This window comes from Nomascus leucogenys, chromosome 9 (assembly GCF_006542625.1).
Source record: "Nomascus leucogenys isolate Asia chromosome 9, Asia_NLE_v1, whole genome shotgun sequence".
NCBI classification, from domain to species: Eukaryota; Metazoa; Chordata; class Mammalia; order Primates; family Hylobatidae; genus Nomascus; species Nomascus leucogenys.
Window position 1 is genome coordinate 63763969 of NC_044389.1, and position 20538 is coordinate 63784506.

The 20538-nt window shown below is 35.9% G+C and overlaps 1 protein-coding gene across 2 annotated transcripts in view; it reads left to right on the plus strand.

Moving 5' to 3' along the window:
• The window catches only part of CFAP299 (cilia and flagella associated protein 299), a 659626-nt gene that overhangs the window by 634692 nt on the left and 4396 nt on the right, over positions 1 to 20538 (plus strand). For both annotated transcript variants that reach the window (XM_003265806.4, XM_003265805.3), the window contains one exon: positions 6257 to 6386. In XM_003265806.4, coding sequence (XP_003265854.1) covers positions 6257 to 6386 — 130 coding nt within the window. The remainder of the gene's footprint in view (positions 1 to 6256; positions 6387 to 20538) is intronic.

Below are 20538 nucleotides of genomic sequence, written 5' to 3' on the forward strand. Positions count from 1 at the left end.
AATAAATACGTGGGTAAATCTCTGTTCGGGGCTCTCAGCTCTGGAGGCTGTGAGACCCCTGATTTCCCACTCCACACCTCTATATTTCTGTGTGTGTGTCTTTAATTCCTCTAGTGTTGCTGGGTTAAGGCCTCCCTGATGGAGCTGGTCTTGGCAATTCTGAATTAGAGTATGTACATATCTTCACCAGGAAGTTTTATACTTTTATGTTTTCATGTTTTTACTGAGTGTCCTTTCATTTTATCTTGAAGAATATCCCATAGCATTTCTTGTAAGCCAGGTATAGTGGTAATAAACTTGCTTGATTTTTGTTCATCAGAGAAAGTCTTTATCGCTCCTACATTTTTTATGGATAGCTTTGCCAAGTAAATTATTCTTTGTTGTCAGGTTTTTGTTGTTGTTGTTTTTTCTTTCAGCACTTTAAATATATTGTTTTACTCTCTCCTGGCCTATAAAAATTCTACTCAGATTTCTGCTAATGGTTTTATTATTTGGGGAGAGAAGAATGTTCCCTTTGTAGATAATGAGTCATTTCTCTTGCTGCTTACAAAATTCCCTCTGTCTTTGACTTTTGACAATTTGATTAGAATGTGTCTCAGTGAAGATTAATTGATGTTTAGTCTATTTGGGAATCTTTGTGCATCATGGATTTGGATGTTCATTTTTTTCCCAAGATTTACAAAGTTTTATCTCATTATTTCTTTAAGTAAACTATTTTCTTTTTCTCTGTTCCTTCTGGAACTCTTATACTACATATACTGTCTCATTTGATGGCGTCCTATAAGCAATGCAGGCTTTCTTCACTCTTTTTCATTCTTTGTCTTTTTAGTACTCTGACTGGATAATTTCAAATGATCTTTGAGTTTGCTGATTCTTCTGTTTGATCAAGTGATCAAGTTGTAGCTCTCTGTTGATTTTTTTTTCAGTCATTATAGTCTTCACCTTTATGATTTCTATTTCTTTGTTGAATTTCTCACTTTGTTTATGTACTGCTTTTCTGATTTAATTTAGTTGTAAATCTGTGTTCTTTTGTAGCTCATTGAGCTCATATGACCATTTTAAATAATTTGTCACACAACTTGTAAATCTTCATTTCTTTTAGGTCAGCCACATGAACTTTATTTTGTTCCTTTGGTAGTCTCATGTTTCCTTGATTCTTCATATTTTTAAAGTTTTGTGTTGAAAGAAGCAGTCACATTTTCAAGTCTTTACTATCTGTCTTCAAAGAAGACCTTCACAAGTCAGCTTAACTAGAGATTTTGAGGGTTTCTCAGGCCTTTTTTATGGGTTTGCCCACCCCACTGCTCTTTTTACCTCCTATGAGGAAGTCCTGGGATTGTGTGTCTTCTCTTGATCCTGTTAAGTCAGGCCAGGTGTTGAGAGCCTCCTCTTTATTTTTCACATGGCAATGCCCTGAAGTATTTAATCTTGTGTACATTTTCCCAGTCCTGCAGAGTTGAGCTGGCTGCTGATCTACATGCACTCTCTGTGAGTATTTGCTCGCACCATCTCAGCAGTGCACATAGAATGAAGAGGGTGCATATTAGGCAGTAGGGGACACTGCAAATGAGATTTCCCATAGAGCTCACAGGTGGGCCTCTTGGTGGAGTCCATAAGCCACTTAGTAGGATATATGGCCATATTTTGAGATCTTCATGGTGGTTGCTTTGAAGCCTCATCCCTTCTTACCTGCTCCTAGTTCCCCCCAAGACTATTTAGTCATGCCAATCACCTCAGTACTCTGGGAGTGGGAAGACCAGTGTAAGCCTCTTGGGTGCCATTCCATAAGTCCGGGGAAGCTAGGCCCTCACTCAGCTATCACTTTCCCTTATGGGAGAAATCATGGGCCTGCGGGATCTCCCTTGGCCCTAGGCTATGCTGCCTTAGAAGAGAGTGATGTGGGTAAAGTATTAACTGTTCTTACCCACTTCAATGTGTTTATCCTCAAACTTTTTTTCCATGAACAGGGTTCTGGAATCTCTCCACTGTACTTCCAGTTTCCCACAGATGCATACAATTCCTAGATCATTGTTAAAATCGCTGTTGCTGTGGGGATGTGAGGGCTGGAGTCTCTTATTCCATTATCTTGCTGATGTCCCTCTGGCCGTTTTACTTTTCAATAAAATATTTTCATTTCACAAAAAGTTACCTTTGTGAGTTTTTTTAGTTTATTTTCATTTGTACAAATTCTCTTTAAGTACTAATATCTCTCTGTCCTAAAAAATTATACCTTGTAAATATATATACAAATTACTCAGCTACATACTACTGTGCCCTAATCAGTTGAAGGCCTAATTCAATTATTTTAATTTAACATGCAGACAATGGTAAATATAAGCACACAGATAGGTACTGAGATGATACAGTTCTGTAAAGAGTAATAAAATGATCATCTAGATAATTCAGAATATACAGTTTTCCCTTTGTTTCTGTGGGGGATTCGTTCCAGGGCCTCCCATAGGTAGCAAAATCCGTGAATACCCAAGTCCCTGATATAAAATTGTGTAATATTTACATATAACCTATGAACATCCTCCTCTATATTTTTAGTCATCTCTGGATCACTTATAACCCTAATACAATGTAAATGTTGTATAAATAGTTGTTATACTGTATTGTTTAGGAAATAATGACAAAAAAAGTCTGTACATGTTCAATAAAGACACATTTTTTCCCAAATATTTTTAATCCACAGTTTTTATTTCATAGCTGTGGAATACAAAGGGCTGACTATATTTATAGTTTACATATATTAAACTGCTCAGAGAGAATTCACACTGCCAGAAATTTGCCATGGATCTCAGTTTAAGAAACATTGTGCCAGACCACTGTTTCCCAAGCACATGTTTTATTTTGTAGAAACCGTAATTACAGGACCTAACTGGAATATACTGGGTACTAGTTAAATGCTTGTTTAATTGAAAATTTCATGGATTTAAAGCAACATAGATGTCATAGGAAACCATTAAATAGAGATTTTTCTCAACTAGCTCAACTATTTGTCCTTACGTTTCTCCAAAGTCCAAATATCTTTCACATACGGCTGTATTTGTCTGTTCTCTCACTGCTATAAAGAAACATCTGAAACTGGGTCGTTTATTAAAAAAAAAACAGGCTTAATTGGCACATGGTTCTGCAAACTGTACAGGAAGCATGGCAGCACATGCTTTTGGGAAGGTCTCAGGGAGCTTTCAATCATGGCGGAAGGCAAAGTGAGAACAGGCACTTTACATGGCTGCAGCAGGAAGAAGAAAGAGACAAGGGAGGTGTACACACTTTTAAACAACCAGATCTCACAAGAACTCAGTGACTATCGTGAGGACAGTACCAAGAAGGAAATGCGCCCCTATGATCTAATCACCTCCTGCCAGGCCCCACCTCCAACACTGGGGATTACAATTCAACATGAGATTTGGGGAAGGACACAGATCCGAACCATATCAATGGCTTTCAAATTTATCATCTTCATTCAAGCTAGCTGGATGGGAAAAAGAACATGGAAGGTTTATGATGGGCCCATGCTAGTAGTGGAAAATAGCACTTTTGCCCTTTTTCCATTGACTAAATTGCTATTACATGGATACACTGCAAGAGAGACCATGGTTGTAGTCTGGAGGTCTACCAAGAAAAATCTGAAAATTTGTATTTTGATCAGCAGTCATATATGCTACACAGCTTCAGGTAGTGTAGTCACAACCAATAGTATGTGGGACAACGAGTACATGTATTAGAAAGTGCAGGCTCCGGAGTCAGTCTTTAATGTTGGAATCCAAGTGGTCATTTTCCTGTCAGTTCTACATGAATAAAATGGATATTTTATACCTACTCCATGGATTTGGTGATAAGATTAAATGAGATAATAGATTCATTAGACTTATAACAGTACCTAGCACAAGACCATTATTAGATAATTATTTATTTTTATTAAATACCAATAAATATCAGCTACTATAATTGACATGTGAAATAAAGCCTGTTTTCCATCTCTGCTTAAGAGAACAAAAATAGTGATAAAACAACCAAAATGTCTTCATCAAAAGAGTCATGTGCTATACAAATGTACTTTTTTATGTAGAAAACATTTATATAAACTCTTTCTGGACTTCAATAAGACTTTTAATTTGGGGTCTGAGCAATAAGGTAGGAATGTGTAATATAAACCATGTCACTCTAAGCACATCTCTGACTCAAGTATTTTGGTAGAATTATCTATATCTATATATCTCATAAATAATTATTGAGGGAGAAATACATGTAAAGCTGAAAATCACACCCATGTTCCCCACTCCGATTTGGCGATATCCTAACTGAATAGTCAGTAGTATGGATATCAGAGTATATTTTTTATTATGAATTAAACTGAATTGGAAAATCCAGCTTGCACGGATAGTCAAATTGGCTTCTAATGCCTTCACCATTGAACTGACTGCCAATGCCACAGAATCATCCGCTGCCATCACTCCACTGGGGGCTGAGCCTGCCATCTTAAACTTCAATTGTGAAGGTTTATTAAGTTGAGGGCCTAAAAGGCCGTGAATGCACAACACTGTTTCTCAATTCACTAATCACATAGTCATTCCTGTTTTCTTAGGGAAAATTGACTAAACAGACAAAGGTGTTTGGAGAATTACTGTTTCTTACTCTGTGCCTCAGTAGGGCAGACATTCTATGTCCTGGCCATAGAAAAGGTAGTAGGGAAAGAAAATTGTTCTCACTGATATGCCCGCCTCCCAGTGACATAAATATATGATCTATACAATCAATCGTTTCTAAATATTGAAAATTTGAGAGTGAACATTGCACTTTTAGGTAATAATATGAAAGTGGTAATAATGATGCCTCAGAAAACAATATAATTCAGTGAGTTTAAACAATGAAATTTACTCTTTTCAGAAAAGAAAGGGAGTAATAGAGGGCAAAACAACCTAGAAACAGGATCAGAAGAATATCATTAAAAATAAATATTACAAACATTTGAGAGGCACCCTGGTTTATGTTATTTCTGTGACAATCATTTTAAAAGCAAATATAGTATTAGAAATGCATTAGTAGGAATAAAATACATAAAAATAAGTCGATTTTTATTTTATATTTCATAAGATATGTAAAAATAAGTATAAATATATTGAGGATTCTTTCAACTCATATGGCAGTATTATATTCATTTCTGACAAGTAAGTACAAAACAGAATGTAGAAAAAATAGGAAGTTTCCATACAAAATATAAAAATAAAATGGGCCGGGCACAGTGGCTCACGCCTGTAATCCCAACACTTTGGGAGGCCAAGATGGGCAGATCACGAGGTCAAAAGATCGAGACCATCCTGGCCAACATGGTGAAACCTGTCTCTGCTAAAAACACAAAAATTAGCTGAGCATGGTGGTGTACACCTGTAGTCCCAGCTATTTGGGAGGCTGAGGCAGGAGAATCGCTTGAACCCAGGAAGCGGAGGTTGCAGTGAGCTGAGATCATGCCACTGCACTCCAGCCTGGAGACAGAGCAAGATTCCATCTCAATAAATAAATAAATAAATAAATAAATAAATAAATAAATAATACTTGAAGGCAATATTGAAAAATAGAAAGTGCATATGTGTGCTTTGAAACATACAAATTTGGGTTGAAATATTAGCCCTGTGGCATATTAGTTTCAGGACTTTAATGATGCTAGTTGACCTCCCCTAGTCGTTTTGCTTTGTCCATAAAATGAGAGCAACTTCATATGGGGGTTGTGATAGCATAGATCACATCATGTTTGGCTCACAGTAACCACTCAAACATAAATAGTTTCATCACTCCCTGAGAAACATATTATTGAGGAAAAAAAAATGGAGCCTGAAAGAAGTGAATTTATTTGGAATTGTTTCGAATGAAAAGAGGTGATTTAGTGAGCCCTCCCTTCCAGTAAACAGTCTCTTAATACCCTGAAGGACCAGAACTAGAACAAATAGCCTTAAATTGCATCAATTTTCATCTTGACTTCCTGGGAATGTAATAATACTGTAATAGGCCCTAGGTCTTAGAAGTGTCTAGAAAATCATGCAAAAGCATCATAAATATGTGTCTAAATGATTTGAGAATAACCCAATCTAATCTCTTGTGCAAGAATTTTAATCTCAAATGTGCTCTACATGGTTGTATGGCATGTTTGTATCCACTTATCTTATGACTGAACTTCCCCAAATAGTTCTTAAACTATAGTTGTCAATTTAATGCATTATACATCTTAATTCCTAATAAATGTTTATTTTTATAGCTTTTACAACTGGGACGCTGATATTGCCATTTGTAATTCAAGTCCCAACTATCAAGTGATTGCCGATAATCCAGAAGGCTTACTTTTCAGATACAAAAGAGACAGAAAAATTCTTAATGTGGACCCAAAGGTAATTCTTCTTTTACACTTAGTTATCTCTTCACATGTTACTGTATTTCTGCCATTATTCAAAAAATCTGTTAGGTATTTGACACTCTTAAGTCGTTAAATTTAGAAAGGAAATACCATTTTGAAACTTAGAGCATGTGCTACCTTTTAAAAAACACTCCGTAGCTTCATAAATTATTAGAAATTAATAAGAAAGAGTTTAGGGGGAATTTAAATAGAACTCACAAGTGGAAACACTTCTCCATGCCTAGCACAGAATTGCACCAGGGAGCCAGTAGGCCACGCATGTGCTTCCCCCAATCATGGAGATGTCCAGCCACTTGCTGCTGTTAGTGGGGAGGAGGGTCATTTAGAGAAAGGAGACTCTCACCTTACATTTGTACCCAGAATTCTAATACCCCTCGGTGTATGTGACTAACACTAAAAATGGTTTGGTTCTTAATGTATTTCTAAGTGTTAATTTGGAAAACACTTTTATTTAAATATTTTAAAGACATGTTTCATGATATTTTGAATTTGTTCAAAGATAAATATTTACATCTTGCATATTTTCAAAGACCGAATTTGAATCATGACTTTTTGTTATGATTTGTCGTATGTCTAGGGATGAAAGTTGAAACTTTGCTTGAAGTCATTATGTGTTTGACTTGTATCGGTGGGTTTCATTTTGTTGTTGTTTTTAAATTTTGAAAACTATTATTCACATGAAAGTATCAGTCTAAAATCCAAAAGCAAGAAAAAGATTCTTTCATAGTAAAATAAATAAAAATTGTGTGATACACATGGAATATGGACAAGGATGGGCCAAAGGAAAGGGGGGTCAGGTTATAAAAACTTTTCCAAAAGTTTTTAGAAAACCAAAGTCAAAAATCCAATCTGTATTTCATATCCACTTAGTACAGTTCCTTGCACATAAAAAATGCGGAATAAGCCAGGCGTGGTGGCTCACACCTGTAATCCCAGCACTTTGGGAGGCAGAGGCGGGCAGATCACCTGAGGTCGGGAGATCAAGATCAGCCTGGCAAACATGGAGAAACCCCATCTGTACTAAAAATATAAAATTATCCAGGCGTGGTGGTGCATGCCTGTAATCCCAGCTATTCAGGAGGCTGAGGCAGGAGAATGGCTTGAACCTGGGAGGCGGAATTCCATCTCAAAAAAAAAATGCTAAATAACCATGTGTTTAAAGAATTAATGACCAAAATTCTGTAACAAGAAATAGATGATTACCTGAAATGAGATTCAGCTACAAATATCAGAAATGCCAAGATAGTAATTTAAACAGGATAGAATCTGCTTTCTCTTCCACATGTAAGTGTAGATAGTGACAGTCCAAGGTTTAAACGACAGCTCCACAGTCATCTGGGCCAGGGTGATCCTCATTTTCTTGGGCCAAAATAGGTCTCCAGCTAAAACAACCACATTCAAAACATAATGCCTGGATGGGGTTGAGAGGGTACAAAGAACATTCCCCTGATGCCTTTAAAGGGAGTTTCCAAAAAGCTACCGCACAAACTGTCACTTACGTTCCATTGCAAGAAGTTAGTCTTATGGAGATGATTAGCTACATGCAAAGCTGGGAAATATAATCTTAATTCAAATGAACATGCACCCAGCTAAAAACAGGTATTCTGAGACAGGGAGAAGAGAGGTTTAAGTAGACAACTGGCAGGTTCTAACACAATGCCATCTCCTTCAAAATAACAATACTCTTTTTTGGTCTGAGGTTTCTCATTAGTGAAATGAAGTACTGGATCAGAGAGTTTTTAGGGCTGTATTTATTATGAATCTATGAATACCAGAGTAGTTTATCAACATACCTTCTCTCTAGTGGTTCTTCTTTACTTATGGGTGTCAAAATGAGATCAGTCGGGACAAAGTACAGAAAACTTAATAAATAGCATTTCCAGAGTCATTTCCTTAGAAGTCTAAACTATATAAATAAGAAAAGATTTTAAATTATGAACACTCTTGTTAAGATGTGTGAAACAAATATTTGAATCAATTTTGAATTACATCATATTTAAACTATTTTGGGGCTGTATTTTAACTAATGGCATATTTCAAGAATGTATGTCATGAATTGTAGTTTTTACAGTCTTTGGGGAATCATTATTGAATGTGAACTGTTGCTTAAACATGGCTCAAATAATTTTAACTCAAACTCAAACTTCCAAAATAGTCAACCATGAGATTGCAACATGACATATAACATTTGTCTCTTTTTTTTCTGAAAGATTTTGATGAGATTTTATGATAAATTTGAAGAAATTTTTTTCCAACTCTTGAATAAAGAGCATTTGGTTAATGAGTGGTAAGAGTAAGAATTATCAGGCGAGACATAAAACAACATTTGGATATGTATATTTCTTTAAATTTTAATTTTATCTTGTGGAAAGTAAAAATTAATAGTAGACTTATGAAAAGAAATGTTCGTCTCAGCATTAGTAAACAGAGTCCTAGGCTTTACTATTAATTGGCTGCATGACCTTGATAAATTCACTCAACTTCCCTGGGTTTTAGTGGTCACAACTAGAAGAGAGAGGGTTTTTGTAGTAGTTGTTGTTGTTGTTTGTTTTGTTTCTTTCTGATCTCTAGAGTTCCTTTAAAATACCAGGCCCAATTTTTAGAGATTCTGCCTCAACTGGGACCAGAAGTACATATTTTAATAAGCAGCCAGTGTGATTCTGCTACAGGTTGTTCATGAACTGCAATTTGAGAAAAATCTCCATAAAAAGTCAATAGTCTAAAAACATCTGGCATTCTGTTCTTAAAAAATAAGTAGAAAAACACTTATATATTTTAATTATTGTGGACAAGATATATTGTACATTGCTACAAAATTTCTTAACTTGTTCTCTCTTCAAAGATCCAAGATCTTTTGTATTTCATGCATCCAACATAAAATTTCTTACAGCCCTAAGGAAGAACCAAGAAATAAGCAAAATAATATCTGTAGTTACTTTAATAACTACTAATATATATTGATAGAAATTACATTTTTATAGTCAATATTTTTTTCAGCAACTTTTATTGAAATCCTTCCTAAGGTGAATATCTCATAACTCCAGTAGTTAAAAGGGCTGTAAAATATTGTAAGAGCAACTCAGCTCTCCTTTTCTTCTCCTTCATGTACCCTCTTTGAAATACTTTATGCTTAAAATTAAAGAGGTCAAGATAAATGAAAGGTGGAAACAGTGATAAACAGGATGTGTTTACTTTGTCCAACACAGATGTGGACTCATTAATTCTGAAGTATGTTTCCCACCAAAGGCAGTTGTTTGGGAATGGTAACAGTGGAAAAAGAAACTTGTGCAGGTCTTACAACAAGTAATATGAGTTCATTGGTTAGGAAATTCCAAATGCAATAAGAGTTTGGTTGCATTGAAAACAGGACCACTGGCTTTAACTTCCCTGCAGCTGTATAACATCTGGAACAAATAAGCCAAGTTTCTATTTTTGAGTGAAGAATGCTTGTTTGAGTGATTCACACCCACCAAAATGTTTCCAGTGTATTATCTTTAGAAGAATTAAATGGAAGCACTTTGCACTCTGTCCAATATATTATCTGGACAAATTTTTAAAATACACATTTTGTTTTGCTTTTAAAAAACACTAACCATGGGATAGTTTGCTTTGAGTCTTACCATAGCATAAGTGGTCTAAAACTGGCATGAACCACTAATAAGGCAAGAAAGAGAGAGAGAGAGATTGTGTACAATAGTCACAACAAAATATATATATACATATTTCTTAGTTACACCAGCTTTTCTCACTTCCTATTTCTGAGAGGCCATCACCTGGAAAAATGCCTTGCTAATGAATATTTGATAAATGTTCATTAAATTGATGATTGAATGGATCATTCCCTCCAAAAGCAATAATAACAATAATAATAATAGTAATAGTGCTATGCTAATTGAAAGTTAATGAGTAAATTATGTTAGTCATTTGATATAGCAGTGATAGCAGAAATGGGTATAGTCACTTTCCTCTATATTAACCCAAATAAGTCACAAAAAATGCAAGAATTTATCGCTGAAATCAGATTTTGTAGGAACTATGCAGAAATCTTTATTTTGGTCGATGCTTTCATACCTTCTTATGCAGTCCCAGAAATATATAATTTAAACTATCTCAAATTAAGATTATTGAATTGGAACATGATTTTGATTTATGAACAGACTTCAACAGATTAAATAACTCACTGACAGTCAACAGTTAATTATTAGTAGAAACCATCAATGAAGCTTAAATATTATGAGACACATGGGGAGGTGAAGATGAGCAAGACTTCAATCTTTGCCCTTTAAGTGCTCTTAGTGTTTTTAGGGAAATAAGTCGAAACGTAACTGCAGTATAAGGCAGAAAATGGTGCATTGCACAGGAGAGAAATACTTTTGGAATTCAATGAAAGAAGAGAGGATTTTTGATCTGGGGACAGGAGCTAGTGGAAAGGAATGGTGAAGGGAGAGCATTGGAGATAATGTTAAGTGATAATGGAGGAAGTAAACTTTTAGTGGGGACTTAAAGGATGATTAGAAATTGAACTAGAGAGGGGGAGAATTGAACACATAAGGAGGGAAAGGCAGTCAGTATCAGGAATTAAACCTATTACCCAAGAAAAGATTCACAAGTGTAAAACAGACAAGGGAAAACCCAGATAGTTCAATTTGGCTTCTGCATTGGCTTGAAGGGGTGAAGTGGGAATTAAGCCTGTAGAGGTCTTCAGAAGCTTTGACTGCAGGACTGAGGCAGATCTTGGACTGGACACAATAGGAAATGGGGAAATATGCCAAGCGTCTTGTGCAGAGAAATAACAGGACGAAAGTTAGGCTTTAATGTTAGAAGGTGTAGAGTAGTACAGATGAGGGAGGAAAAACTGGAGAAGACAAGCAGAATGACAGTAACCCAGGTGAAAAGTAAAAAGGACTGGAAGTAGAGGTCCTGCTATAGTTGGCAAATTTTGAGTTGATGCTTTCAATATTGCAACTACCAGATCATTCAAGCACAGATAGAACTTAGATTATGTATATCTACCTAGAAAAGTTTTTGAGAGACCTCACTTTCCCCCAGTACTCAGAAAAGAAAGAGGGAGAAAGAACATGTGTGTGTGAGAGAGGAGAGAGACAGTATTGCTGGATGAGTATAGGGCACACAAGTGAGCTGGATGGATGTCTACCACTCTTTGTTCTTCCCTCCACCCCCCTCTTCCTCATTTGATGTTTCCTTGGCAACTGTTGAGAACTATGAAGTATAAAGGTGAACCTGGAAGGTAGATTTCTTGTCCTAAAAAGCTTACAGGTTAACTGGTAAGTGGGTGGGAAGATATACACATAGAAATGGCAAGCTAGAAAGTAACCTAAGAAGACAGCAAAAGTTCTGTAAGAATTCAGGGGAGACAGAATGTACTTTGGACCAAGGATGTTCAAAAACAAGTTAATGAAAGAGATGGCATTTGAACTGGGTCTGGAAGGGTTGGTATGGTGAGGACATGAGGACTGGAGAGGAAGGGTATTCTGATAGGAAGGAAAATCATGCACAAAGGCATGGGAGCACAAAACATGAGGCTGTGAAGGAAGGCAGAGGACCTCCTTGGGGCTACAGAGAGGCTGTCAGCACAGATCAGATATCAGAATCACCCAGGAAGCTTTAGAATATATGATGTCTGGCCTCATCCCAAGAAGGCTGGATAACTGATCTGAGTGGAAGGCTTAGGCATTGGTACTTTTCAAAAACACCCTGGGTAATTCTAGTGGTTCACAAGGGTTGAGACAAAGGTGTAGGAAGGAGAGTCATGGCAGAAAAGTCTTGAGAGAATAACTAAACAGCACAAGTGGAAGCCAAGTCTAATTAGTTTTTGCCATGCTATAGACCTCAAGGAGATTCAGTACTATTTGTGTCACAATGACTTAGAATCAAAATTTCTAAGTATGAAAATGCATAATCCATTTTGGAAGGAGGTGATGTGACTTTTCTGTTGGCTAAACTTCATTGGTGTGCTTTTAGAATTCAAAAGAAAATCAATTATATTAAAAATATGAAAATTTATAGGGCAACATCTCTTTTTGTTATCTTATTTACTGTCTAGTAGAGTACATCTTGAATATAGTTGCTTGGTAAATCACTGATAACAAGCAAACTAAAAGACATGTGAAAAGATCTCAGAGACCCATAGTTTCTATTGGATGTAGACATTAGTGAAACAAAAAACAGTATTATAGATGAAAACTTTCTGGATCCATGCTGAGTGTCACAAGGTTTGGAAGGCATGTGCAATGTAGACTGTGCATGGACTTAGTAGGATTTATTTCTTTGTTCTTTTTGTATCAATACTCCTGACTATTAAGCCTAGACTCCTCTATTTGAAAATTGTTCACAATTGTTCAAACATAACAATGAGCTAATTTGGCATGTAGTCTATTATCACGAGAGCTCTTTATCAGTACTCAGCCTGCCCTGGCTTGATTAGGAGCAATTCCTATTAATTCAGGAAAGCATTTCCTCTTCCTCTCTCTTTCTCAAATTCACCAATCAGAGAACTCCAGGCTCTTCCCTTAGATATCAAACTGAATCCATCTATGGTGAGGCCCAGCAAATTCTATTTTTAAAGCCTCTTTAGGTAACCCTAAATATTAGCTGGATTTTATATCCACTGCTTTACACAGTACTATTGTCTTAGCTTCACCTTAATGTATGTGCATAAAGCAATCAAACTTCATTCATTTAAAATATGTTGTAATGCAACAGTGTTAACTTTAAGTCATTGAAATTACACATTCCCAGGACTGCACAGACTAGAAAGCACAGACCATATACCAAAGAGTGCTGTGTAATGAGATACAACTGCACTAAATGCCTCTGCTAATAAATCACCATCACTGCTATTTTTTCTTGTTATCTGGATCATTATGGGGGCCAGAGAGTGGGCGAGGGGTTGGGAGGTTTTACGCATTCTTCGCTATTACTGCCTCATGGAACTTCATTTTGTGAAGTGAGTTTGCCTAGAGGCTCAAATGAAACAATACACGTGACAGAAACTTGTAAAGCATAAACTGTTAAATGTAGGGCAGGAACACTTTCTGGACATTTTGCCATTGTATTACCAGGGCTAGCACCATGCCTGCACATGGTAGGTGTTCAGTAAACATCTGTGGGATGAATAAATTGAAATATTAAATATTTGCTAAAGAAATGAATGGTAGAGCCAAAAATAATTCTTAAAAAAAAATTGAGGTTAACTTAAAATATTTTAGAGTCTTAGGCACTGAAAACATATGTAGAGCTAAAGCTATTTTTAGCTAAAAACTACCAGAGTAATTGACTCTGGTGCTTTTCTGCCTAGGTAGGTGGATAAATAAATTATCACTCAGGGTTCTTTGAGGAACTTTCGAGGGTAAATGGTGATTTGTCCAGGGTAATGGCAGTGTGTTAGGTGCATGCATAAATGAGAGTAGCAATTACTTTATTATTTTTAAAAATAAATGTGTAGTCACTGTTGTCTATTATTGTACAGGTGCTAAAAACAAGTACGTCAAATTCTTTTTCTCTGAGCAAAAGACTAGACACATAAGGTTTAAAATTAAAAATAAATTCAACTAATAAAATCACCTGTTTTTGTTTTTGAATTTTTTTTTAATTTAGAGGAAGATTCCAGCAACATCTTCTCAGAGCTCCTCTCTCCTCTGTTCTGCCCTTTCAGGCAACCCCAACCAAGCACTTGCTACTATTAGTAGAAAAGGTGTTCATTACCTGCTTAATGCCACCTCTGCTTCTGAGGTCGTTGGCTGCTCTTCATTTCCCTTGCCTCCCAGATCCTAAAATCCTAACCTGCCATAGCCTTGAAATTGATCTTCTCAAAACGGAGGCCTAGAACATTTCTACATCCTATCTGCAGATGGTTCCAATTTAATCTCTTGGAACCTCGCCCTTCAGTGAAGGTCCTCAGTTTTAAAATCTGCCTTTTAACAGGAAGAGCTATATATAATCCCTCTTGAAAAACAGACAAACAAACAAAAAGCTGAATAGAATAAGCTTTAAACAAGGTTATGACTTCCCCAATGTCTCAGAAATGTTTCTGCAAACTGCACTACAAGACTAAATTAATATTGGGCCAGTGGGGCAGGGGATATCTACTGAATCACCAACACCACTTTTTTGGCCCCTGTATTTTCCTTGGAGGCCTCTTATAAATGTTGCTTTTTAACTGTGGCACAGTCACAGTTATTAAGTAAAGCTGAGGCCTTGCCAACTTTCTGGTTTTGCTACCCAAATTACTGAATATTTGGTTGATTATAGCCCTAAAACACCCACATACTAAGTAGCTTTTAAACATTTTCTCCTCTGGGTAATCACCTGGTATATCTGAACTGAAAGCCCACCACATATAAATTAAGTATTTACTCAACTAACTACTGCTAAAATCAATGACCTTGAGGAATACATTAAAATTATATAACAGAGCTTGGCTTTTATGAATTAAAACTCCTAAAACCTAAATGTCATGTCCTCCACTTGACCTGAAAAACTGACTTTAATTTTATATGCAGTATTTAAGGAAAAACCCCCAGAGATAAGCACATTGTTCATAAGGGTCCAGTGCATGAACTCATATATGAACTGTAACACAAGAAATGTAAGCTACAAGAAAGAAAAAAATACATATATATTTTTTGAATTTTGAATTATGTATATACATAAATATATATGTCAATGTTTAGTAATAGAGAGTATAAATGATAAGCCTCCATCATCTGAGCTGAATATATGCAATGAAAAGAAAGGTACATATCCCAATAAAGCATACATAACAAAGCAAAATTATTGTTTTAAGCTTTTAATTCCAAGAGCAACCTAATCAAACATGATGCCAAAAGTAAAAGGGACCCATATGGCCTAGGGATATAAGGATGGAGAGATTTGAGGCAGAGAGCTTTAGACACAGTTCACGCTCAGTTTCTCACAAAATGTATTACCTCAAATCAAGAAGTACAGAAGAGAGTAGAAGTTAATTTCCTGGCAAGATGAAATGATTGAATAAGAACAAAATAATTGTTTCCTCTATGATCTTAAAAACCTGATAACTAATAACACAGAAGCAGGCGTCAGAAAACACATGAGTCAGGCATGGTGTCATTGCAGGTGCAAGACCACAGTTGAGGGATTATTTCTAGTTCAAAGAAAGAGCATGTTTTTTTCCTGGGTCTCAACAATTGAACAAGTAGTTAATTCCCATGACTCTTTCTCAGCCATTCACCACTCCCAGCAAATACTCATAATTTCTCAAAAATTGAAATCCCAAAGCAGAGTGAGAGTTGAATTTTATTAGAATATGGAATACAATAGCATGAATAGTGACCAAGACCATTAGTAAGAAAGAAAAATCTCATGTTCATAACTTATAAGTGGTTATTGCTGGCTATCTTTGGCATGTACATTGGTGGCCTGAACATATATACATTTTCTCAAATAGCTGAAGCAAGAGTGAAAAAGAAAACACAGTTAAATGAACAAAAATGTGAGCCCCAACTTGGTAGGTCAGAAAACTACCTCATAAGTATATGAGGTTGCTCCAAGGGGATAGGTTTTTAATTTGGGGGGAAAAACAACTTATTTTAAAAATCTGTTAAGTTTTGGCTGGGCACGGTGGCTCATGCCTGTAATCCCAGCAGTTTAGGAGGCCAAGGTGGGTGGACCACGAGGTCACGTGATCGAGACCATCCGGGCTAACACGGTGAAACCCTGTCTCTACTAAAAAATACAAAAAATTAGCCGGGCGTGGTGGCAGGCACCTGCAGTCCCAGCTACTTGGGAGGCTGAGGCAGGAGAATGGCATGAACCTGGGAGGCAGAGCTTGCAGTGAGCCGAGATTGCGCCACTGCACTCCTGCCTGGGTGACAGAGCAAGATTCCGTCAAAAAAAAAAAAAAAAAGCACACATGGCCATATACAGAGTAGTATAATCATATTTTAGGTTATTCAAAGACCTGCTTGAGTACCTTAATAAATCCCACTTGAGAATTCTCCAAGACCTGAGGATTCTCTAAAATACTTTGGAGCAGTTGAAAGCAGCTAGAACTGCAGAACAAGTTGGAAGGGAATGAGAAATGGTCATCAGGGCTCAGGCAGGGCAAATTCTTAAGAGGAGCAATACTTAGAACTGAGTTGAAGGTAAAGAGATCTTATCAGCTTTGTGATTAGGGAAAATTACTTCACCCCTTTGAGCACTTCACCTCTGTCTTCTCATCTGTAAAAATCTAAAAATTTATAGCCATTTACAAAGAGTTGTTGTGAAGATGAAATGAGAGAATATGTTTAAAATGCCTGCCACAGAGTAGGTGCTCAGTGAATGAAAATTGCTTCTTAGTAGTGTATTGCCTTAGAAACCATGAAAACTCTAAAAGAATAATCATTTTGCATTGCAAGAGTTAAAAACTGGAAATAATCTGCATGTTCATGACCAGGCAATGGTTAAATAAATTATGATACATGCATACAAAGAAATAGTATGTAGCAGTTTAAAAAGTTAAAGCTGTATTTACTGATGTTGATGGATTAGTGCAGATGTTCAAGGTACACTATTAAGTGAAAAAAGCAGATTGAAAATAATGTAGATAGGCCAAGCGTGGTGGCTCATGCCTGTAATCTCAGCACTTTGGGAGGCTGAGGCAGGCGGATCACCTGACGTCAAGAGTTAGAGACCAGCCTGGCCATGAAACCCCATCTCTACTAAAAAAAAAAATACAAAAATTAGCTGGGCATGGTGGCGTGCACCTGTAATCCCAGATACTTGGGAGGCTGAGGCAGAAAAACCACTTGAACCTGGGAGGCAGAGATTGCAGTGAGCTGAGATAGATCGTGCCACTACACTCCAGCCTGGGGAAAAGAATGAGACTTCATCTCAAAAAAAGAATGTAGATAATATTCTATCCTTTGAATTACTCATAATTGATATAAGAATTTCCCACTTGTGGAAATTTAGTTTGGTTTCTGCTTTCCCTCCAGTTTAATTAACAACTCTCTACAACCAAGCTTCTGATTTTACCCCCACTTAGGACAAATTTCTGAAATGGAAACTGCTTAGTCAAAGTATATGTATTTTGTAAAGCTTTAGATAGATATTGTCAAATTGCTTTGCAGTTAGACCATGTCAATTTACAATTATATCTGAGCTGTTTAAAATTTCCCATTTCCCATGCCCTATTTATTTTGCATACTTTTTAACTTTGTTAATTTCACAGTCCAGATTTGTTTGGAGTAATTTTATTTGCATTTTTTATTACTATTGGAAATGAACATTTCTTTTATATGCATGCTACTATATAATATTCTTATTTATATATTTATTTTAGAGACAGTGTCTTGCTCTGTCTGGAGTCCAGTGGCACAGTCATAATTCACTGTAGCCTAGAAATCCTGGGCTCATATGAACCCACTTCCACCCTGGCACATTCCCCCTCCCTAGCCTCTGGCATAGCTGGGACCACAAGCACTAATCACCATGCCTAAGAATTTCTTTTTTTTTCTTTTATAGCGACAGTATGTTGCCTGGGCTGGTCTCCACCTCCTGGCCTCAAGCGATCCTCCTGCCTTGGCCACCCAAATTAATGGGATTATAGGCTTGAGCCACCATGCCCAATCTCCTTTTCTCTACAATTGTTATTGCTGTCTACCTACTTTCCTGTAGGGTTTTAATGGGAATTTTAAAATAAATTTTTAAAGTATTATATGTGCAGAGGGTAGAAAACTTTTGGCTATCATATTTTTAGTGACATACCAAAATTTATATTCTTTTAAAGTTTACAATTGTTTTGTCATGCAAAATTTTTAAATTTTTCTATGATCCTAACTACTGATTTCTCTTTCTGATAGCTTTCATTGCTTCTATATTTAAAAAGATTCCTATACTAGAATCAGGAAAATAGTTACATATATTTTCTTCTAAATTTGTTTATGGTTCTTTTGATACATTTAAATCTGTAATTCTTCTGGGATTTGGTAGAATAAGGTTAGAATCTTCTTATTTTGTTTCATCAATTATTATTTTTCGGTAACTTTTTACTGTTGGACTTATTCCAATATCTTGTTTTACCCATATTTTATACTTGGCTTGGAGTCCCATCTCTCCTGGGACCCAGTAATGGTTTCAGGCAGTAATCTTTTCACAGCTCCTTACAGTGCCATGAATTTGAAGGAAGAGCTTTCTAAGTGCTGAATTTTCTCAGCCAGTTACATCATTTGCTGTTGCTGATGTGTATGTGTGACGGTTTTTAGCACTCTTTTTATACATTATTAAGAAACGATTTTTAAAAGAAAAGAATCATCATTCTCATACAGATATAGAGTGAATATATGGCAAAGATTTTTAACTCATTAATTAATGAGGGACCAGTAAGGTATTACAACTGATTCCGGAGAATTCAAAGAGCAGAGACATAAAAGGGAATAAACAGATTTTAAAATAAATTTGCAAATAAATAAAAAGCGTCAATGCAAAAATCCATTGTATTCCACTGAACACAACTACTTTGCATTACTACAGACAAGAATTATTTGAATTATTATCGAATTTCTAAAGTTTGTGGAATTGTAATATAGATCGTAAATGAGAAAACCTAAATGAGTGAGTAATCAAGATACCCACTGTTTGATTTTTTGCCCATTTCAAAGTTTCTCACAAGTTTCTCTGTCAGTCTATCTCTTTTCCTCTTTTTATCATAATAATTTTGGAAAGATTATTCTTGATCATAAAATGCAGCTAGTCTTATTAGGTTTACCTTACTGTTTATATAGGTGTCTCAAAAGTGTTATTTTACCATATAGGTCACCTTAAGTTTGTGTTGTAAATTCTAAGGCTATACAATTTTGAACAAATACTAAATTAAGTTCTGTCTGGAAGTATTCATAAGGAATCTCAAATTGGACTTTAAGGCCCTCTATTATTTGTCATCCTGCTGCTAGAAAACTAAATCCAAGAAACTCTGTCCACAAGATTTCACCTATAAAACCTATAACTTTAGGTAAATTATTCTCTTCTAAAAGTCCCAAAATATCTTAAGATAACTTATACATAGTATACAATATTCTTGACCATTAAAGCCAAGGAGTAGACCAGTTTGTCTGGAAGGTCTTTGTAAATACTACCTCCGTAAGTCAAGTCGAACTTAATTCCTTAAAAGTAGCTGTTTCTGTGTGATTCGATGAACATTTTTTTTCAAACATGACATTACAGGGAAGGCTTTGGTTTTATAATTTGTACAATTACATCCTGGTAAAAAGGATGACAACTTCTTACTGAACTGATGCAGATTATTAAATGGCCATGGAAAGTAAAAAGACTCAGTAAGAATTTCTGAGTCCTAGAGAAATAAATGAAAATCACATGTCATTTTCAAATGTTTAATTTCATTTTATAAAGTATATCCTACTAAATTTCTATGGGTTACAGATTTCTTAAGAAGAAGGAGAAAGGGTCTTCTTATTTATCTGAAAAAGGAAACATTAAGACAACATCAACAATATCCCAAATGAATAACTATAAGAAAATTATCTCATTACTGCATTCAGTCTTATTACCATTTTAATTCATATTCCACTGAATCTTGTGCATCATATGTAGCCCTCTGCCTTGGCCTAAATCTTGCGCATCATATGCAGCCCTCTTCCTTGGTGCTGGAAATCCTGACTCAGTCCACTCATGGTGCAATCTGAAAGCTGTCTAACCAATGTCAGCTCAGCTTTGAGGTGTCAATACTTAAAGTACCTGGTTGTTATCTTCCATGAGGTCCTAAGACTGTTCTTTGTTGAAGACATAAATTCTGGATTATAACTTGGAAGAGAGACTTCAGAGAAGCAGAGAGTAAAACAGTACTATCAATAAACTACAGGGACCTAAAATGACTGTTGTGGACTTATTACTAATAATTTTCAAATGTGAGCAGTCTGGTGAGAGTTTATAGTAAGAATAATGCAACAGACAAGGAAATTTAGTTCTTTTTGTGGTATGCAAAACAATGATAATAAAGCCACTGCAAAAGACAATTAGACACACATCTCTAAGGATAGTGATTAAATCTATTTTCAAAGAAGTCTGTGAATGATATATCTGATTCAAAAAATGGATGAAAATAATTTTACAGAGGAAGAAGTCTCAAG